General features: G+C 46.8%; 1 protein-coding gene across 1 annotated transcript; it reads left to right on the top strand.

Annotated features, from left to right (window-relative positions):
- The first annotated feature begins 8,187 nt into the window (after positions 1-8,187).
- Positions 8,188-18,013, top strand: LOC146337735 (uncharacterized). The gene is made up of 5 exons (XM_084815192.1): positions 8,188-8,297; positions 9,987-10,139; positions 12,989-13,174; positions 14,320-14,451; positions 16,002-18,013. The coding sequence occupies exons 1-5, from the start codon at positions 8,225-8,227 to the stop codon at positions 16,493-16,495; spliced, it is 1,038 nt and encodes a 345-aa protein (XP_084671318.1). The 5' UTR covers positions 8,188-8,224; the 3' UTR covers positions 16,496-18,013.
- Positions 18,014-20,847: the final 2,834 nt, after the last annotated feature.

Raw genomic sequence — 20,847 nt, 5'->3', positions numbered from 1 at the left:
AAAGGAAAAAGAAAAGAAAACAATTGTGAAAATAAATGAGAGTGGATTAGAATTAACCGATAATGTGGCAATTCAGAAAGCCTTTTATCAATATTATTCAAATTTGTATAAAGGACAGGATATCTCCCCAGAATTAATGGATAAATATATTCATAAACAAAATTTACCAAAAATGACTAAGGAACAAAAACAAATGATGAATGGCCCAATAACAGTAAATGAAATGGTGGAAGCAATAAAAAATAAATAAATTGGGGAAAACTCCAGGACCAGAGGGAATATCAGGATTATATTATAAGAAGTGTGAAGAGGAAAGTTTACAACTGTTGAAAAATATGATGAATAGTATTTTAGAAAAGGGGGAGATAACAGAAACATGGAAAACAGCATTAATACCTAAAGAAGGACAGGATTTATCCTTGACAAAAAACTACAGACCAATCTCATTATTAAACAATGACTATAAGATATTTGCAACAATTTGGCAGAAAGGCTCAAGAAAATATTGCAGGAGTTTGTATATGAGGACCAAAGTGGTTTCTTACCAATGAGACAGATGAGAGATAATGTAAGAATGGTCTTGAATGTGGTAGAATATTTGGAAAAACACCCAGAAAAACAAGCAGCTCTGATCTTTTTAGATGCAGAGAAAGCATTTGATAATCTCAACTGGAAATTTTTAATTAGAACTTTAGAAGAACTGGACTTTGGAGAAAACTTTATAAAATCGGTGAAATCAGTATATACCGTTCAAAAGGCTCAAATCATTATAAATGGGGATCTGACTAAACCTTGTGAGATACAAAGAGGAACAAGACAAGGTCGCCCATTGTCACCGCTATTGTTTATATTGGTTCTAGAATTATTGAACAGAGATATAAGACAAGATGATCAAATTACAGGAATAAAGATTAAAAAAGAGAAATATAAGCTGAGGGCTTTTGCAGATGACATGGTGTTTATGTTGGAAGAACCTTTAAAGGGAATTGAAATTTTAATGAAAAAATTAAAAGTATTTGGAGTAGTGGCAGGGTTTAAAGTTAATAAACAGAAAACAAAAATTTTAACAAAGAATATGAATGTTCAAGAAAAAAAAAGTTGATGGATAAGACTGGCTTCCAAATTGAAAAGAAAGAAAAATATTTGGGAGTCCTTTTGACAAATATGAATTGTATGCTTTTTCAAAATAACTATGTTAAAGTGTGGAATGAAATTAAACAAGACCTATTAAAATGGGAAAATTACAACTATCACTTTTGGGAAGAATTGCAACAATCAAAATGAATGTATTACCTAGATTGTTATTTTTGTTTCAAATTATACCCATTATTACATCGGATTTACCTTTTAAGCAGTGGCAGAGAGATATAACAAAGTTTATATGGCAAGCAAAAAACCCAAGAGTTAAAATAAAAATTTTACAAGATGCAGAGGAAAGAGGTGGCCTGGGATTACCAGATTTTAAAACCTAGTTTTCTGCCTGCTGCTTGATGTGGATGAAGGAATGGGTGACGATGAAAAATAGAATACTTTTAGAACTAGAAGAACATGAATTGAGATACGAGTGGCATGGTTATTTGTGGTATGATAAAACAAAAGTGAATGTAGATTTTAATAATCTCATATAAAAAGGGCTGTATTAAGAATTTGGAATAAATATAAATTAAGGTTCTATCAAAAAATACCACATTGGATATCTTCACAAGAAGCAATGCATAGAAGAGAATTTGATAGTACGCATAAATGGATAAGATATAATCATTTATTTAGGGATGTATGAAAGTCACTTACCTTTTCGCGGATTCTTTTTGTGGGGGGGGTGGCGCCCCATCTCTCCCCCTGGAATCCTCGATGGGGGGGAGGCGATCCGGTCCTCCCCCCCGGAATCCTCGACGGCCGGCTCTGCTCTGCGGCGGCTCCATGGAGCAGCCGGCCAGGGCCATCCACAGCCAGATTTCCAGCTGTGCGGACTGGCTGGTGCGGACGCAAATGGCGACTGCCATAGCAGCCGCCATTTGCATCCAGCCAGGCAGCAGTGATAGGCTACGTAAGAATTTACGTAGCCTATCACGGCTCACCCCCCCCCCAAACGCAGTGTACGCAAATGGCGGCTATGGTGGCTGCCATTTGCATTCCCTATTTTTTGCCGATTTATCTTATGTAAATATTTACATAAGATAAAACGGCGAATAAAAGGGGAATGCAAATAGCTATTTGCGTTCCTTTATTTTTCGCCGTTCTAGCAAATAGCGCCCACTACACTATTTGCGTTCCCCTTTTTTTCGCCGTTTTATCTTACGTAAATATTTACGTAAGATAAATCGGCAAAAAAAAGGGAACGGAAATGGCGGCCGCTGTAGTCGCTGCCATTTGCGTACGCTGCGGGGGTTTGTTTTATTTTTGGGGTGAGCTGTGATAGGTTGTGTAAATTCTTACGTAGCCTATCACAGCTGCAAGGATGGCAATGGCGGCGGCAGCAGCCCTGCTGCGGCCAGCCAGGAGACCAGCCGCCGGAGCCGGAGCTGCCATTGCCGCCACCGCCGAATCCGCCGCATCTGCCCCAGGTAACTGCCATCCAGGGGGGATTCTGCGCAGGGGTGGGGGGGCAGGAGGCCAGATTCTTTAGAATCTGGCCTCACTGGAATCCGTGGCGGAATTCTCTGCCATCCCTAGTAGGGATGTACGAATGTCACTTACCTTTTTGTGGATGTGATTCGCGGTGGGGAGGGAGGTGCTCCGGTCCTCCACCACAGAATCCTGCCCGGCCGGCTCCGCTCCGCAGTAGCTCCACAGAGCAGCCGGCCAGGGCTGTCCACAGACAGAGTTCCGGCCGCGGACGGCCTGCTGCGGACGCAAATGGCGGCCATCATAGCAGCTGCCATTTGCGTCGAGCCAGGCTACCATGATAGACTACATAAGTATTTATGTAGCCTATCACGGCAGGCCAAAAAAAACACACCAGCATACGCAAATGGCTGCGACTATGGTGGCCGCCATTTGTGTTTCCTATTTTTCGCCATTTTATCCTACGTAAATATTTAGGTAGGCTATTAAGGTGAAATAAAAGGTAACGCAAATAGCGTAGTGGGTGCCATTTGTGTTCCCTTTCCCCCCCGCCGTTTTAGACTACGTAAATATTTACGTAAGCTATTACAGCGAAAAAAGGAACGCAAATAGTGTCCACTATGCTATTTGCGTTCCCCCCCTTTTTTTTGCCGTAATAGCTTACGTAAATATTTACGTAGGCTAAAACAGCGAAAAAAAGGGAATGCAAATGGCAGCCACCGTAGCCGCCACCATTTGCGTATGCTGTTTTTTTTTGTTGCTTGCCATGATAGGCTACATAATACTTACATAGCCTATCACGGCAAACAGCAGATGCAAATGGCGGCCACGGCAGCCGGTCGACAGACCAGCCGCCACCGCTGGAGCCGCCGCCACCAGAACATCCGCCCCAGGTAAGCTTCGTCCCGGGGGGGGGGGGAATCCGCGGGGGGGGGGATGGGAGGCCATTCTGCCATGGGTTTCGGGGGTGCCATGGGGGGGGATTTCACTGAAATCCGTGGCGGAATACTCCACCATCTCTAGTTGTGTGGTGGTCACCTTCCCTCTCCTCCATCCCCAAACTCCTGGAATGACTATGTATGGGGCATGGATGCGCCTGATCTCATCTGATCTCAGAAGCTAAGCAGGGCCAGCCCTGGTTAGTACTTGGATGGGAGACCACTTGGGAATCAGGCTTCCTGCAATGAGCAGGGGGTTGGACTCGATGGTCTTGTAGGCCCCTCCCAGCCCTACGATCCTATGATTCGTGCCTCTAAGACTGTGGAGAATGCCAAAGTGGCTGCAGTTGCCACTTCCACTGGCAGGGCAAAAGAACGAAAAAACTTTCAGGAAAAAGAAAGAAGCTGTGCTACAACCCCTGCCAATGGTGAATCCTTCCTTTGAGAAAGTGTTGGGGAATTTCTCCTCCCCGTGGAGAAAGTGGAGGAAACTGTCCACCCAAATACTCAGCTCTACCTCTTGTTCCTTCTACGCATCCCAGCGAGGCTGTAGAACCCTTGAATCAGTGTCTGGAGGTTGTTTTCAGGGTGGATGAGGGTAAAGAAGCCTTAATCCAGATAAGACCGAGGTACTGTGGGTCAGGAAACCAACTATTTTGGTTCCAGGGCATAGTCATTATGAGGCGGTCAGCTCATAGAACACCTAGACCGCACCCCTTGCACTGGTTTCCAGTGTGTTTTGACTCTTTTGAGCTCAATGGCAAGTGCTGGTTTTGACTAGGGATGTTGGAGAATTCCGCCACGGACTCCAGTGAGTCTGGATTCTTTAGAATCTGGCCCAAGGAATCCGTGGCGGAACAGAGCAATCCCCACCCCACGCCTCGGAAACCCCCTGGGATGAAGCCCACCTGGCAGTGGATGCGGCGGTGGATGCGGCGATGGCTCCAACTCCTCTTCTGGCTGCTACACCATTTGCGCCCCTGCTCTTTGTCGTAATAGGCTACATAAGTTTTTATGTAGCCTATCACGGCAAAAGGCAGCCACACAAATGGCATACGCTACGACAGCCGCCATTTGCGGCCGCAGCAGCCTGGCAGTGGCTGGAATCTGGCTGTGGCTGGCCGTGGCCAGCGGCTCCACAGAGTTGTTGCAGAGTGGAGCAGGCCGGGAAGGATTCCAGGGGGAGGGATGGAGCGCCTCCCCCTTGCCGCGGATGCCCCGGAACGGAGTCAGGTAAGGGATTCGTACATCACTAGTTTTGACCTTCAAAGCCTTAAACAGTTTGGGAACAAATTACTTGAAGGACCTGTATCAGCCTGGCCACACTTCAAGTTCAGCCATAGAGACCCTTCTCACTTGCCTCCCTTTGAGGGCAGTTTGGTGGGCAAGAACACAACAGGGGTCTTTTTCCCCAGCAACCCTACATCTCAGGAAATTTTTGCCATTGGGGTCCATGAGGCCCCATCATTGCAGGCTTTTTGGAAGGCCCTGAATACTTTCTTGTTCATTTGCCCCCCAGTTATGTTTTACCGGAATGTTTCAGTTTGTAGCTGCAGTTGTGTTGTAGCTTCTTGATTCTGTCCAGGCCAAAAGTTTTATTGCTGTTGTTTGTTTGTTTATTGTTTATTTATTGTATTCTTATCCTGCTTCTCGTCCAAAAAAGGCTCCCGGAGCGGCTCACAATCAATGAACAAACAAGATGGTTGTTTTTATGACATTATAGTTGTTTTATTCATGTATTAGTCTATTTTATTGTTGTAAGCTGCCTCAGGAAGACTCTTACCCCAAAAGCAACCTAGAAATATAAATAAATACAATAAACACATTAGATAGTAGCTTCTACAGGCTCAGGGGACTCCCCAGGTGTAAAGGAAGTCAGGACCCCAGAGCTCTACCAGCCCCTTTGATCCCCTGCCCCCACCTCTTAGGACTGGCTCAACCAGACCCAAGAGGGACCTCCCAACCCAACCCACCCCTCAAGGGGGAGACGGTAGCCACTGAATTTAGCACTGACCCAGGACAGAAATAACAGCAATAATTTGAGGTAGAAATGTATTTACAGTTTAAGGGGTGAGGGAATGGAAAGAGAAAGAGAACAAAGTACAACGTAGAATTAAGAACCCATTCAATGTTTGGAATCCGTCCTAACCTACAAGAATGAAACTACCTGGCCTAACCACTCACACCTGGAAGTGGGATCCTTTGTCATAGCCAACATCTGAACGCCTGCCACCCAGACTGAATGAAACCCAAGGACAAAGGAAGAAGGACCGATGGTCTGTTTTTATCTGCTCCCTGCTGAGCGAAGGAAGATAGATGCTTTTGAACTGTGGTGCTAGAGGAAAATTCTGAGAATGCCTTGGACTGCAAGAAGATCAAACCAGTCCATCCTCCAGGAAATCAAGCCAGACTGCTCACTTGAGGGAATGATAGTAAAGGCAAAACTGAAGTACTTTGGCCACATCATGAGAAGACAGGATACCCAGGAGAAGATGCAGATGCTAGGGAGAGTGGTAGGCAAAGGGAAAAGGGGCCGACAAAGGGCAAGGTGGATGGATGATATTCTGGAGGTGATGGACTCGACCTTGGGGGAGCTGGGGGTGGCGACGGCTGGCAGGAAGCTCTGGCGTGGGCTGGTCCATGAAGTCACGAAGAGTCGGAAGTGACTGACTGAATAAACAACAACAAGCCCTGCTTCTAGTTCTTTTGCCCCCCCCCCCAAGGAGGATGAGATGATTTTTCACGTGCCCCCTCCACACACACTTGGCCGTTGGCCGGCTCAGCTTCAGTCAGTCGCACGCCTTGGGGGCGTCCCGCGTGGCTCTGCTGCGACCGGCTCCAGAGCAGGCACAGAGCTACTTTGTTTGCATTCAGAGAGCGCAGTGGACCGGGACCGGTGCTGCGTTGGCTGAGCATAAAACGGAAAGGGGAAGAGAGCAGCTGTGGCAGCAGAAATTTTGTCTGCCAATGTTCGACCGACATTTGTGGATCAATCCAGTCCAGCAAAGTCCAAGACTCAGGAGCCAGCACTAGGCCCCCCCCCCCGGTTTGAGCCCCCCTTGTCCCCCCCCGCGCTTTTCAAAATCTGTCATTGGTGATGGTTTCTTTTGTGTTGCTCTGAGTGCAAGGCTGATGGCAGTGCTGATTGTGACTTTGCCTTATTTTAATCCCCCCGCTTTTTTTTCAAACCCTTTTTCCTTTTCTGGGTTCTGTATTTCTCTGACGTTCAGGGTGGTGGTGGTGATGATGACATAATCAAAACAGGACCCTGTTTGTTTTTGTTTTTAAGCCTGACAACCCAATTTTTGCCAATTTATTGCTAGCCTTGTTTTGTTTGGGGCTAATGGCTTCGCCCCCTCCTCTTTTTCTGAAAAACAAACCCTTGGTTTCACTTGGGTGAAATGCTAGAATTCCCGGGGGCCATAATAATTGTTTTAAAACAATGATAGACCCATCGGCTCCCCTCCTGGTGGTCCGCCATCTGCCCCCCCCCTGCTTCAGTGGCCTCCAGCCGCCACCACTCGCATGCACGGGTGCTCGGAGCTGACTGCTGCCAGGCTGTTCCAGATCAAAACCGGCAGTGAGGTGTTCGGCTGCAGTGAAGCAAAGGCAGCTCTGCAATGAAACAAAAAAACCTGGACAACTGCAGATATACAGTGGTGTCATGGTAGATTTTGAAGTGCAGGCACTCCTCACCCTGGTCTTCATATCCAAAACCTGAAGAAGACTCCCAGGGAAGAGAGAGAGAGAGAGAGAGAATAATCACTTGCTTTTCTGTTATTTATACTCCAAGGAGCTAACACTTTGGTGGAAACCCCCATCATAATGCAGAGAACCCCAGAACAACCACTAATAGAATATCATAATTACGGTTCCAGTCCTGTACTCATTTACCCAGGAGAAAGTCCGACTGAGCCCAAGTCTCTTACCTTTGAGTAGACGCATATGTCAGGAATGGATTGTCCTTCCCCTTCGCAGTCAACACCACAATAGACAAAGCTTCGGGCTAAAGTGACTTTATTTGCTAGACTAGCCTCTCGACAAATGCAGATTCAAGGAAACTCTCAGACTGCCCCAGGCCCTAAATAACTCCTCCCCTTTGGAAACTTCCCACAGTGGAGGGAGGGGGTAGGGACTCAGCCTGGGCCATCTGTTTGTCAAGGCCTTTGGAGGAATCTCTCCCAGCATCTAGGTGCTCTAGGGAGGGTCTCTCCCCAACGCATTTATTTATTTATTTGTTTGTTTGTTTATTTATTTATTTATTTCATGCCACTTGCAGTAGCAGTGCAGAGAAGGAAAGAAAAGCCATTTGGGGGGGGAAAAAGAATGAAGCTGTGCTACACTCCTTGCCAATGGTGAGGCTTACCTGGGAGGAAAGTTGAGGGAATTTCTGCTCACACTGGAGAAATGAAGTGAAACTGCCCCCCCCCCAATTTCTCTGAACACAAATAGGCTGGAACATTTCAAGAACGCACCACTATTTCCCCCCTTAGTACTACATGTTGGGTTTACATAACGCTGCCCTCACAAGAACTATTGGGCCATTTCTCTTGTTTGTCTCAACAAGTCAGTCATGGCCTGGCCTTTGCTCACATGTTTGCTAGCGAGTCGTATAAATAATCCACTTGCACAACCATCTCCAAATACAGTCCTTTCCCCCTTCTGTCCACTGCTCATCAGAAGGTTGGTTCTTCGTTTCTAAAGGCACTTTGCTCTGGACCATGGAAGGTACTGCATTGAGATGGAAGGCCCCAGCAATTGCAGGATTCCTGCTCATGATCTTCCTTATCTCAGGTACCAATGATTATCGTTGTCCTTCCCAGCCAACTTAGATGGTCGGGTGCCAAAAGGTTGGAGCCAAAATGGGACCACTGAGAAGCGACAATGGTAGCATCATGCCTTGGGGAATCCTCAGGACACAGAACTACCACACATTTTTAAAAGGGGAGGAGGGGAATCAAGAAAATAACAGCCCTGTGAGGATTAGGCATCTTCAGTGGCCTCCAGGAGGCACCTTTGTTAAAGGGTGACTAAAAATCATAATAAATAATAATTCTGGGTACCTGGAAAAGGCATCAGAAAGGAGAGGAATGAGTGAATTACCTGGCTTCAGCCATTCTAGAGTTGCAGAGGGTGGCACGCCTGGCTGGTTGGGTCCTGGAAAAGGTAGGAGCACTTCCGTTTGGGTGTCAGGATACATCCTAACATTTTCCTGAGGAACCCACTTGTTCCTTCTAATATAGAACTCAGGTGATCTTGTGTCAATCAGTTTGGAAGCCAAATGGAGCCACCCAAACAGATGATAGTAACTTCCGCACAGTCAGAAGACTCCTCAGGTACACAGACAGCACGCGCTGGACACCTGCAGGTATCCAGTGGTGTCGTGGTAAATTCTGAAGTGTTTGACATCCTCATGATACCCCCATAGCTACAACTCCAAGAGGAATCCATAGGCATGGCCCAAGGAGAGGGAGAGAGAGAGAGAGGGAGGGAGGGAGGGAGGGAGAGAGAGAGAGAGAATCTCCTGGTTTTATCCTCTAACGCGCTAACACTCTGCTGAACAGCTCCACATAACACATGCTTATGGAATATCATGATTAAGGCTGATATCCTCTACTTCCTTACCTGGACATAAGTCCCATTGAGCCCAACGTGGATTACTTTGGAGTAGACACGTATAGGATTGTATGATTGTAACCCTATGCATAACTACCTGGGGGATAAGCGCCTTGGAACTCAGTGGTGCTTACTCCCGACTGCATAGGTCAACTTGGAAAACAGAGTGGATTGGTTCCAGACTTCAGTCATACTTGGCGTAAACCTGTTGAAATCAGTGGGACCTCAGGGAACGAAAACTAGTCTTCGATCCAACTGCTTTCACTGGATTTTCTCTGAGTCCGAGTAAATCTGGAACCAAGCCACTGGGTTTTCACAAAAGATCTCCAGCCACCTGAATGCAACCCCTAGCTTTTAATTCAAAATGCAAACAGTTTCCAAAAAAAGTGTTACCATTTCAATGGCTAGCCTGAAGCAGGAGCCGCCCCCAAAAAGAACAACAACAAAGGAGAGGAGCATTGAGTTGGGGCTCCCTGTGTGTCCCCTCCCCTCCACTACCGTGCCGCAGTTAACATGTATTTACTTTTGTTGTTCAGCCCTAGAAGGAAGAAAGAGTCTGTAATACAAACTGAAAGATGCAAGGCTGAACGTGCATTCTGTGATCATGTTGAACAACCATATATGGATTTGGTACCTGGTGCATTATCCTGCTTCTTTTTAATTTCTGCTCTCATTTTGAAGGGGGATAAACAAGTTTCTAGTCCTTCGTGGCTACAAGGGGGAAGGACAATGTTTTTCTATATAATATTTAACTGATTAAAAATTATCTGCAGGCTGATATGAAGGGTGAAACCATCTCCCCAGACATCCCAACGGTATCTCCAGGATCTTATTCTCCCCCGTCCCCTATTTTGTTTCTCTCTTCAGGGATTTCTGCACTGACGTGTCATAGATTCAGCACACTCATGGATTTCAGTACAGAGGGCAAACAGAGAATTAGTATATCCTCACCAAGAATCAATATCACCTGCTCCAGTGACGAGAATGCTTGCATGGCAGTTCATCTTAAACTCAGCATAGGTAAGCAAATACTAGGCCAGATGGAGTCAGAAGGGCTGTCATATCTGAAGGGTCCAATTCCAGTTAGAAATCACCTATGGGGAGAGAAATGTTTTTTGACATTCCTAACACCAATTGGATGAGGAGATTTGTGTATTACGTGCAGCCATCTACATTCCCAGTGGAATTATGTGAGGTCCAAAATGACATTTTATATGCATTCAAAATTCAGAGAATAAAATAAATAATCTAATTTAATTTAAATTGCAGGTTTTGGGATTTTAGTTCAAATGCCCCCCTCAATTAAAAAAAAGAAATCATCAGCTTTTCAAACTCACCACCTGATGCTCAGAGGAGAGACATGACCTGAAGCCAGCCTTTCCCAGCCTTGGGTACCCAGATGGTGTTGGATAATTGATGTTGTTGGACAATTCCATCATCCGTGACTATTTGCCATGCTGGCTGGAGATGATGGGAGTTGTAGTCCAACATATCTGGAGGGCTTATGGCTGGGGCAGCTTGGTTCAGGCTGACAGAGATGCCTCTGTGACACATGCTCTATGTAGAACCATGACTCTCTGCTAAGGGATAAATATGGGGAGTTTGGAATGGTTACATCCAAATCTGAATTCGTTGATTATGTCACCATAGTGTGTAGCCCATCGCTGCATCTTCTAAGGGTATATTGTGGTTCCTCTGCATCATGCACTGAAGGTTGCAAAAAGCTCCACTCTGTATAGCTTACCTGTAGGGAAGCCACATTTTTGCAGAGTACTCTTACTCTGTTGTTTTTCTTTAATCCGGTTCCCATATGGTTCAGCTGCTGTGTGCCCATCCCTCCACTTTAAATTTGGTATGATCAGAGTGTTCCTAGGGGTGTGTCTCTCACCTGGCCATGCCCTCAGTAACCTAGGTAACCAGAATAACTAGCCTGCCTTTCCAACACATCCAAGTGCTAGAGTGCTCTTTAGCCTTCAGAATCCTGCTGCACTTTCTTTTCACCAGTGGGAGTAATTAGCCTCCACGATTATGCACTTCTCTGATGCTTGCATTACTCAGCTTCTGTGATGTTGTGCAAAGTCATGGCTCTGATGTGTGAAGGCGATTCTCTGATGTCTCGTCACTTCCCTTCTCTGTGATGCTTGCCCTAAGGACTTAAGGGCATAAGGGCTTAACCACAGTAGTGATCTACCATGGTCTCAGGATCACAGGAGCAGAGAAGCCTGTCATTGCGAGCAGAGAGAAGTGCACAGGGTAGGAGAAAGGGGGTGGGGTTGGAAGCTATAACTCCCCAACGGTTTGTTGGAATGGGGTGAAATTGGGGTGGGGAGCTCTCATAGGGAGCCTTCAGATGTTGCACAGGAGATCAGGGATTTTGGCTTCTTCATGAAAACGTGTGCACATTGGGGAAAGGGTGGGGGAGCTCTAACTCTGACAGTTTGCTGGAATGGAATTGTGAAGTAGTTACTCTCCATTCATAATAACGTAGTAGCAGTGGGGAGCCTTGACAGGGGCAGGGAAGCAAGCCTCTCTCATTGGTTGAGCAGCCCCTGCCAGGGTGATGATATTCAGTTCTACTCCCCCCACCTAACCCAGAAGTATGCTTCTTTCAAGCGCTGTGTGACCCGTGAAAACCATTGTGGTGAAGATCCCCATAGTCCTGACTAAAACACACACACACACACAAACACTCCTGTCATACTTGCGTCTGTAATTCTGAGCACTGTGCTTTCTCCTCCCAAAGCAGACCAAGGAAATTTTTATAGACCAATGATGAAATGGGGCAATAATACAGGGGAATTAAACATACCGTGGGGGACATTCTCCAAGGAACTCTACCCAGAAAGAGAGAAACAAACTTCATAAGAAACTTTTGTAGGGAGACCATAAATAACTGCTGATGGCTGCTGTCACATTCTCAGTTGGGAACATTTGCTGATTTATTCGGTTTCTCGCTCATTCAAGGTGGCTATCAATAATCAAATTGAGACGAAAACAGAAAACATAATTAAAACATAACATAAAAACAAACAATTAAAACCATAAGAATAAAACAATGAACAGTACTCCTACTTTGATCATCATACACTATGATAACTGCTTTTCCTGGAGACCCCCAATGACACTGGGGAGATCAAACCTGCAAACTCAGCATCAAGCTCTGAGACCTGGCAACTCTACTCAACACCTGCAACTCCACACAATCACACCCCAATCACAGAGTATGAAGCTGAGTTTGCAAGCATGTGTGTGTGTGTGTGTGTGTGTGTGTGTGAGAGAGAGAGAGAGAGAGAGAGGGAGAGGGAGAGAATCGTGTTATTTGTGTTGGGGAGGGCACAAAAGGATGGTGAAATAATTCCTCCCAGGATCTGTTGAGCACCATTTCCTCCCCCGAAGCGCCTTGCAGTGAGGGCAGGACTCAAGGTCCTCACGCTCATCAGCCAGATTTGGAACAGTGCTACGCTGTAGCCAAAAGGGGTTTCTGTGGGGAGGTGGTTGGAACAAAAGTCAACAGTGGCCAAGAGAAACACCCCCACGAACCAGGCAGTGGTTGGAAAAGCTGAGAGTTGCTGTAGTGTTTTCGAAAGACCTTAAAGCCCTCGCCTCAACAACAATTTTTTTGTGGGGAGCTTTTGGCTCAGGCTTACACACAGCAACACACTTATTAACACCCCCCTGCGATGTTGCCAGAAGCCGCCTCCTGTGGACAATCCACCTGGTTTTCCTGCCAGCCAGGGCCTGCAAACATAGAGCGATTGAGCGGCCATCACCCTTAGACACACACCCAAGCAGCATGTGTCCAGGGAAGGCCTTTGGCAGACCCGGCTGCTGCAACCATCTCTTTTTCAGATATTTTTTTCCTGCTTCAGACAGAAGTGTGGCGCTGGTGGCCTATGGAGACTGCGTCCACTGGAATCTGAATAACGGTTCTGAGTCAGCCACCTCTGGCGATCAGCACTTTGCCATCCATTCCAACATCAGCTATTGTCTCCAGGACCTGTGCAATGCAGAAATGATCCCTGAAAACGTCTCCACAACTTCTGCAGAGGCGAAAGGTAAAAATCTGAGGGGAAGTGAGCATGCATGGTTTTCACTTGTGGGCTTGAAATCGGTTGCCAAATATTACTTCTTCCTTTCTCCTGGTGGGCCCCCCATACCGATAACAGCTCACATGAGAAGCAAAGGCAAGGAACAGCCCTTCCCGGCATGGAGAACCAGCAATGGTGCTGATGGGATTTCTGCTTGCAAGGCAGCTGTTGAAGAGACAGGAGCCTCAGGGCCAGCCCTACCATTAGGCAGAGTGAGGCAGCCACGTCAGGCGGCAGTCGCTGAGGGGAAGGGAACAGTGAAAAGTTGTCAGAGGACAGAGCTGTGTGTGGCCCTGCTCTCCTTGAGTGCAGTAGAAGATGCTGCCCCTTCGTCATTGTTAAAGTCAGATTCAACTCTCAGCCTGGGCAAGGTCCCATTCCGTGGCAACCTGAGGCTCATAGCAGAAGCCATTGTCATCTGAGGGGGTCAGATGTGAGCAAGGAGAGCCAGTCCGTGCATGTCAATCACATCAAGGCAAGGGAGGCTGTATCAAGGTTAGGGCATCAGGTGCAGCAAGCTAAATAAATGCAGAAGCCTTCTTGCATAAAGGACAGTGGCAACAGGACCAGGGACAATGCTGAGTAAGTTTTGATGGCCGGAGCTCTCTTCTACTAGAAATATAAGAGAATGTTGTCTCAGAAGCAAGCTAAAGCCAACTGAAAGCTTATGTTGGCCGCCATGCTCTGTAGCATGGTCAGCTTCAACCCTATGGATAAATTGGTTGGATGGTTGAAGGCCCTCACCTCATTTTGTACCCTCACATTTCTGCAAGGCTGAGAGGTTCTGCCAGCGGTTCCTCCTCTGACTCAGAGGATGGTGGCAAGGCCATGTCTTCTCACTGAGGGCCCCTGGAAGACCAGACTGACTGTCCTTCCCCTGGAACAGCAGTTTGACCCTCATCTTTTTCAGTGACTACTCCTGTACTCTGAAAAGGCTGAAGGTTGGGAAACCTGATGAGCAGCCTCTGTATATGGAATGGAGAAAGGCACCATAGAGGGACAATTCTATAAAGTGGTCACCCCCTCCAGTTGACCCCATATCAAGGGGCCACTGGTAGGGGCAATAAACGTGATTTGGCCTCATTGCTATTCATTTTTACTTATTCTTTAAGCACATGAAGCAAATGACATGAACTATTGCTATTCCGGCTTCAACTTTGGCACTGATGAACCCTTCCTGGAGAAAGTGAGGTGCAACAAGGGTTACAACAGGTGCTACCAAAGCAAGGCTGCTATCGTAAGAGGTGAGTCTGGATACCAATATGAAACAGCAAGGGCCAAAATCCTTGCTCTCCTTAGTCTCTCACAGAAACTTTTTCCTGACCTCCCATTTTTTGTAAGCAACAGCATGGGGCCATTGCAAGCGGTCAGCAATACTTTGGAGGCTGAGATTTGGGAGGAGTGGGAAACATAAAGGAAGTCCAGTGAACCCATTTGAGGGCAAATCCAGATTTGTGACTGAGTGTGTACACTCAACAGGGAGCAGCAGTCAATATAGCAGGGATGTAGAGCCTCAGGCCTGAGGGCCAAATCTGCCCCTGCAGGGTTCTCCAGGTGAACACACCCCTTTCCCCCACCAACCGTGGTTCCCTGGCATTTGTGCGGTTTCTTTGGCATTCTAAAAGGTTGAAATGTGCACATTACTTTTTTTTAAAAATGAATCTGAACATGACTGCAAATTCAGGAATTTGCAAACATTTCTCAGAAATAAGTGTGCTTGATAAAGTTCGCATTCTGGAATGCGAATGGGGCATATTCACATGATTTGCAAACAGAAACAAAATTCTCATCCATCCGTACTCCTGACTTCCCCTAATTTCAGAGAGCTGAACTGCTATTGCCTTCTACAAAAATGGAAGCTAATGGAAGCTAATGTCACAAAAGTAAGGAGGCCAGGCCCCCCTTCTGCCCTCCCCTTGTAATCCGAGAAGGTACCAGGAATAAGGGCCTTCTCCGTGGTGGTGCCCTAGCAGTGGAACAAGGCTACATTTTAGGTACCAGGTCAGAACACCGTTATTTGCCTGTGATTTAACTGAATGGATGCCTTGTTTATAGCGAGGGTGGGGAACCTCTTTCAGCCAACGGGCCAATTTGCATTTCACAGCAGCTCTTGAGGTCACATTCCAGCTTGTGGGTAGAGCCAAAGGCAAAAGGGGCAGAGCCAACCTAAGAAAAATGCCAGCATATCTTAACTTCAAGCGCATACTGCCAGTAATGAATCCTTAGGCTTATTTACTGTCAGCAAGTAAGCCTAATTTCAATCTGTTCGAATGGGGGAAAGCCTGGGAAAAGCTGGAAAACCACCAAAGGATGAGTGGTTGGAATACCAGGGGTGTGGCCATCCCGGGGGAAATGTAGAGGGCCTGATTGGGACCCGAGGCAGGCTGGATTTGGCCCACAGGCCTGAGGTCTACCAGGACTGTTTTACTCTCATTGAACATGTCTTATGCTGTCCTCATTTATTTGTCAACACTTCCCTTTTCTCTGTCTTGATGACATGGTGTTTTAATGATATTCATTTCTATTATTTTACTCTGTCCAGCTACCCTGAGGATTTTGTTCAGCTGAGAAGTGGGATATCACACTAGCTTTCTCAGTCAATCCATCACACCCACCCATGTACCCTGCTTGAGATGTGGGCGTACTCATGGGTGTCTTTCCCCATCATGTCACACTTTATTCCTGATTTACCCCTTAGCTGACTAGATGTGTTTGCATCACCCTTTGGCATTCTGGGAGACATGGGCCTACAGGCCCTTCCTCCTAACACGATTTCATGCCTCTTTCCCTCCAGCCCTCCCCACCACAAGAACCTCCAGAGGCTACATCTCTAACGACATCCACATCAGGACCTGCCAGCGCCCAGCCTGCGCCGTGCCTCAGAGCCAATCCTTTGGCCCTGTAACAATCAATATCAAGAGCGACTCCTGTTGCGTTGGCAGCTATTGCAATGTGAAGGAAGCTGCCTCTGGAGCACGGAATAGCAGCATTTCAGCTCCTGCCAATGGACCTCGCAGCAGAGACGGTGTCGGTCACAACAGCCATGTCACCAAACCTGAGGTTGGAGACGCCATCTCTCTGGTGCCTGGAATAGGTGTTGTTGCACCTGTCCAGCACTTGGACATCAAGCCCATCAAGCCCCCCTTAGATGCACATTTTGAGAATGTGGATCATAGCCATGGTGGTGATGTGCTTGTGGCAAAAGCGTCAAGAGTCTGTGGGGCCACCCTTCAACTTTTCCCTCTGCTTGTAGCCCTCGGAATAACAGGCCTTGGGATACGGTGGTGAGAAATGGGGCTGAAGGGGTGGCCATTTAACTCTGAGGTTCTGTGTTCTGGTTCAGAAGGGCTGTGTTGCAGAGCGGAAAGAAGGGATGGATAGATGTATCGCTCTGAGGTCTATCTCACCCTCCTGCCACCCAACCAGTTCTTACACTAGTGGTGAAAGGCACACATTTATTTTTTACCCGAGAATCCATTTTTTGTTTAAAATGTTTTCCATTCACAGAGAGATGCTACCCCTCGCATGTCCCCACACCCCGGGTTTTGTTAGGCCCTGCTGCTTGCCGTTCCCCACATAAAGCAAACAGGGCTTCTGATGTACCCCACAATGTCTCTGGCTGCAATGGGAGACTGTTGCTTCGTAACTTTGGCTCAGACCTGCGCCATTATGTTTCATTTCGAATACATTGCATGTTCAAGATTATATGAATGTAATACATATTCAACAGAACAAAGGGCATAATGACATAAGGTGCTTACTTTCCAATACTTTACTAGCTTGCTCAGTGCACATAACACCTGTATGGTGCCAGCTGTCTTGTTTATCCATTTGATTCTGGGCCCGATTTAAAGTGGTGGTACTAGCTTTTAAAGCTTGCAATCGAATGGCATCTTGTACTCTAGAATTGCTGCGCATTATAAATAAACTCCACTTCTTAACAAATCTATCACCTGTCTGCTTACCTTCTCTGAAGGTAACTATTTATTGAGGTTGCACTTGCTGCGGCCTTCCTCCAACTATATATTGAGGTTGCAATTGCTGGGGCCTTCCATATCAATACAGTTCTTGCCATGGTCCAGAGCAAAGCACTTCTAGAAGCGAAGAACCAACATTCCTGACGACCCAATTTTTGCCAATTTATTGCTAGCCTTGTTTTGTTTGGGGCTAATTGCTTCGCCCCTCCTCTTTTTCTGAAAAACAAACCCTTGGTTTCACTTGGGTGAAATGCTATAATTTCCCTATGTCAGGAATGGATTGTCCTTCCCGTTCGCAATCAACACCACAATAGACAAAACATCAGGCTAACATGACTTTATTTGCTAGACTAGCCGCCTCTTGAAAAATGCAGGTTCAAGGAAACTCTCAGACTGCCCCAGGCCCTAAACAACTAACCAACAATCTCTAAGCAGAGGAGACAAACCAGAGGGTGGAGAAGTTGCCAGCAGTTTGGGCATGAACTTCATGGCCAAGCTTGCTTCGCAGTGATGCCCCTCCCTTAGGGTGGCTCCGTCCTATGTTGACTTCCAAGAGTGGCTATCCTGGCGGAGCGTCTGAGCAGTGCCCCTAACTTTTCCCTCTCTGCACCTTGCCCTCGCATCTCTCAAGTCACAACCCTCTTCCTCCTCCCCCTTGGAAACGTCCCACAGTGGAGTGAGGGGGCAGGGACTCAGCCAAGACTCTACTCAAAGTATTACTAAACTTAGAACTTAGAAATTTAATGTTTGGAAGATCCTAGGGAATAGGCTGAACCCTGAAGAATGACAACTAGAGCTGAGGCAAAATTTCTCAGAAGACATCTTTCTCAAAAAACGTCTGACATTTTTCTTTTCTTAACTCCTCCCCCCCAGAAATAAAAGGCCAGTTTGCGAAACGTTCTTCACCATTTGTTGTGGTGTCCACCTTCCTTCATACCCCTCCTCCCCACAAGGTATCCCAGAACAATGCTAGGTACCGGGCATTGTGGAAGACACAAATGGGAGCCAAGCTGCCCCCACACTTGCTGTTCTTGCCACTTGCAGTAGCAGTGCAGAGAAGGAAAGAAAAGCCGTTCAGAAAAACAAAAGAAGCTTTACTCCAGCCCATGCCAATGGTGAGGCCTACCTGGGAGAAACATTGAGGGAATTTCTGCTCACACTGGAAAAATGAAGTGAAACTGCCCCCCTGATTTCTCTGAACACAAATAGGCTGGAATATTTCAAGTATACCACTATTTCCCACCTTTGTACTACATGTTGGGTTTACTTAACACTGTCCTAATAAGAACTATTGGGCCATTTCTCTTGATTGCCTCAACAAGACAGTCATGATCCGGCCTTTGCTCACATGTTTGCTAGCGAGTCGTATAAATAACCCACTTGCACAACCATCTCCAAATACAGTCCTTTCCCCCTTCCCTCCACTGCTCATCAGAATGTTGGCTCGTCGTTTCTAGAAGCGCTTTGCTCTGGACCATGGAAAGAACTGCATTGATATTGAGATGGAAGGCCCCAGCAGTTGCAGGATTCCTGCTCATGATCTTCCTTATCTCAGGTACCAATGATTATCATTATCTTTCCCTCTAACAGCCAACGCAGGTGGTCGGGTGCCAAAAGGTTGGAGCCAAAATGGGACCACTGAGAAGCAACAATGGTAGCATCATGCCTTGGGGAATCCTCAGGACACAGAAGTACAACACATTTTTAAAGGGGGGGAGCGGAATCAAGAAAATAACAGCCCTGTGAGGATTAGGCAAGTTCAGTGGCCTCCAGGAGGCACCTTTGTTAAAGGACTAATAATCATAATAAATAATAATTCTGGGTGCCTGGAAAAAGACATCAGAAAGGACAAAGGAGGGGAAAGAGTGAATTACCTGGCTTCAGCCATTCTAGAGTTGCAGAGGGCCTCTCTCATTGGTTGAGCAGCCCCTGCCAGGTTGATAATGTTCAGTTCTACTCCCCCCACCCAACCCAGAAGTATGCTTCTTTCAAGTGCTGTGTGACCTGTGAAAATCGGATTACAAAGGTATGGTACACTCAGCTTTTCTTGCTTTTTGTGTCTCCGATATAACAAAGCTGATTCTATGAAAATCCGGATAATACTCCAATGCGCTTCTCATTCCGTTGTCGTGAAGATCCCCATAGTCATGAAGATCTAACTAAAACACACACACACACACACACACATACTCCTGTTCTACTTGCTTCTGTAATTCTGAGCACTGTGCTTTCTCCTCCCAGAGACCAAGGAAATTTTTATACACCAATGATGAAGTGGGGCAATAATACAGGGGAATTAAACATATTGCTGATTTATTAAATTTCTCGCTCATTCAAGGCGGCTAACAATAATCAAATTGAGATGAAAACAGAAAACATAATTAAAACATAACATAAAAACTAAAAATTAAAACCATAAGAATAAAACAATGAAATAGCACCCAACCAGTCAGAAACCCCTTCAGTAGCAGACCAGCTCACATGCCAAAGGCCTGCCAGAATAAAAATGCCTTTTCCTGCTGGTGGAAAGACAACAGAGAGGCAGCCAAAGTAGCCTCCTTGGCAGGGAGTGCCAGAGCCCGGGAGCAGCCACCAAGGAGGCCCCTCCTGCATCCTCAGCAAACATACCCTCTGATGGCAGTGGGTTTAAGAGACGAGCTTCCCCAGAAGAACTAAAAATCCAGGGAGGGTTGTTTGAAACAGTACTCCTACTTTGATCATCATACACTATGATAACTGCTTTTCCTGGAGACCCCCAATGACACTGTGGAGGTAAAACCTGCAAACTCAGCTTCAAGCTCTGAGACCTGGCAACTCTACTCAACACCTGCAACTCCACACAATTGCACCCCAGTCACAGGGTATGAAGCTGAGTGTGCGTGCGTGGGTGCGTGCATGCGAGAGAGAGAGAGAGAGAGAGAGAGAGAGAGAGAGAGAGAGAATCGTGTTATTTGTGTTGGGGAGGGCACAAAAGGGTGGTGAAATAATTCCTCCCAGGATCTGTTGAGCACCATTTCCTCCCCCGAAGCGCCTTGCAGTGAGGGCAGGACTCAAGGTCCTCACGCTCATCAGCCAGATTTGGAACAGTGCTACACTGTAGCCAAAAGGTGTTTCTGTGGGGAGGCAGCTGGAACAGAAGTCAACAGTGGCCAAGAGAAACACCCCCATGAACCAGGCAGTGGTTGGAAAAGCTGAGAGTTGCCGTAGTATTTTCAAAAGACCTTAAAGCCCTCACCTCAACAACCAATTTTTTTGTGGGGAGCTTTTGGCTCAGGCTTACACACAGCAACACACTTCCCAATAATTCACCCCCCCCATGCAATGTTGCCAGAAGCCGCCTCCTGTGGACAATCCACCTGGTTTTCCTGCCAGCCACAGCCTGCAAAAACAGGAGGCTTGAGCACCATCACCCTTAGACACACACCCAAGCAGCATGTGTCCAGGGAAGGCCTTTGGCAGACCCGGCCGCTGCAACCATCTCTTTCTCAGATATTTTCTTCCTGCTTCAGACAGAAGTGTGGCACTGGTGGCCTATGGAGACTGCGTCCACTGGAATCCGAATAACGGTTCTGAGTCAGCCACCTCTGGCGTTCAGCACTTTGCCATCCATTCCAACATCAGCTATTGTCTCCAGGACCTGTGCAATGCAGAAATGATCCATGG

The sequence above is a fragment of the Heloderma suspectum genome, chromosome 10 (assembly GCF_057233095.1).
Source record: "Heloderma suspectum isolate Gila_16-S chromosome 10, 16-S_ref, whole genome shotgun sequence".
Lineage (NCBI taxonomy): Eukaryota > Metazoa > Chordata > Lepidosauria > Squamata > Helodermatidae > Heloderma > Heloderma suspectum.
This window is presented reverse-complemented; position numbering and strand designations above follow the sequence as displayed.

Coding starts and splice junctions, on each gene's coding strand:
- LOC146337735 (XM_084815192.1), top strand. CDS start 8,225: ATGGAAGGTACTGCATTGAGATGGAAGGCCCCAGCAATTGCAGGATTC. Junction 10,140..12,988: donor TCATCTTAAACTCAGCATAG/GTAAGCAAATAC, acceptor TTCCTGCTTCAG/ACAGAAGTGTGGCGCTGGTG. Junction 14,452..16,001: donor CAAGGCTGCTATCGTAAGAG/GTGAGTCTGGAT, acceptor CTTTCCCTCCAG/CCCTCCCCACCACAAGAACC.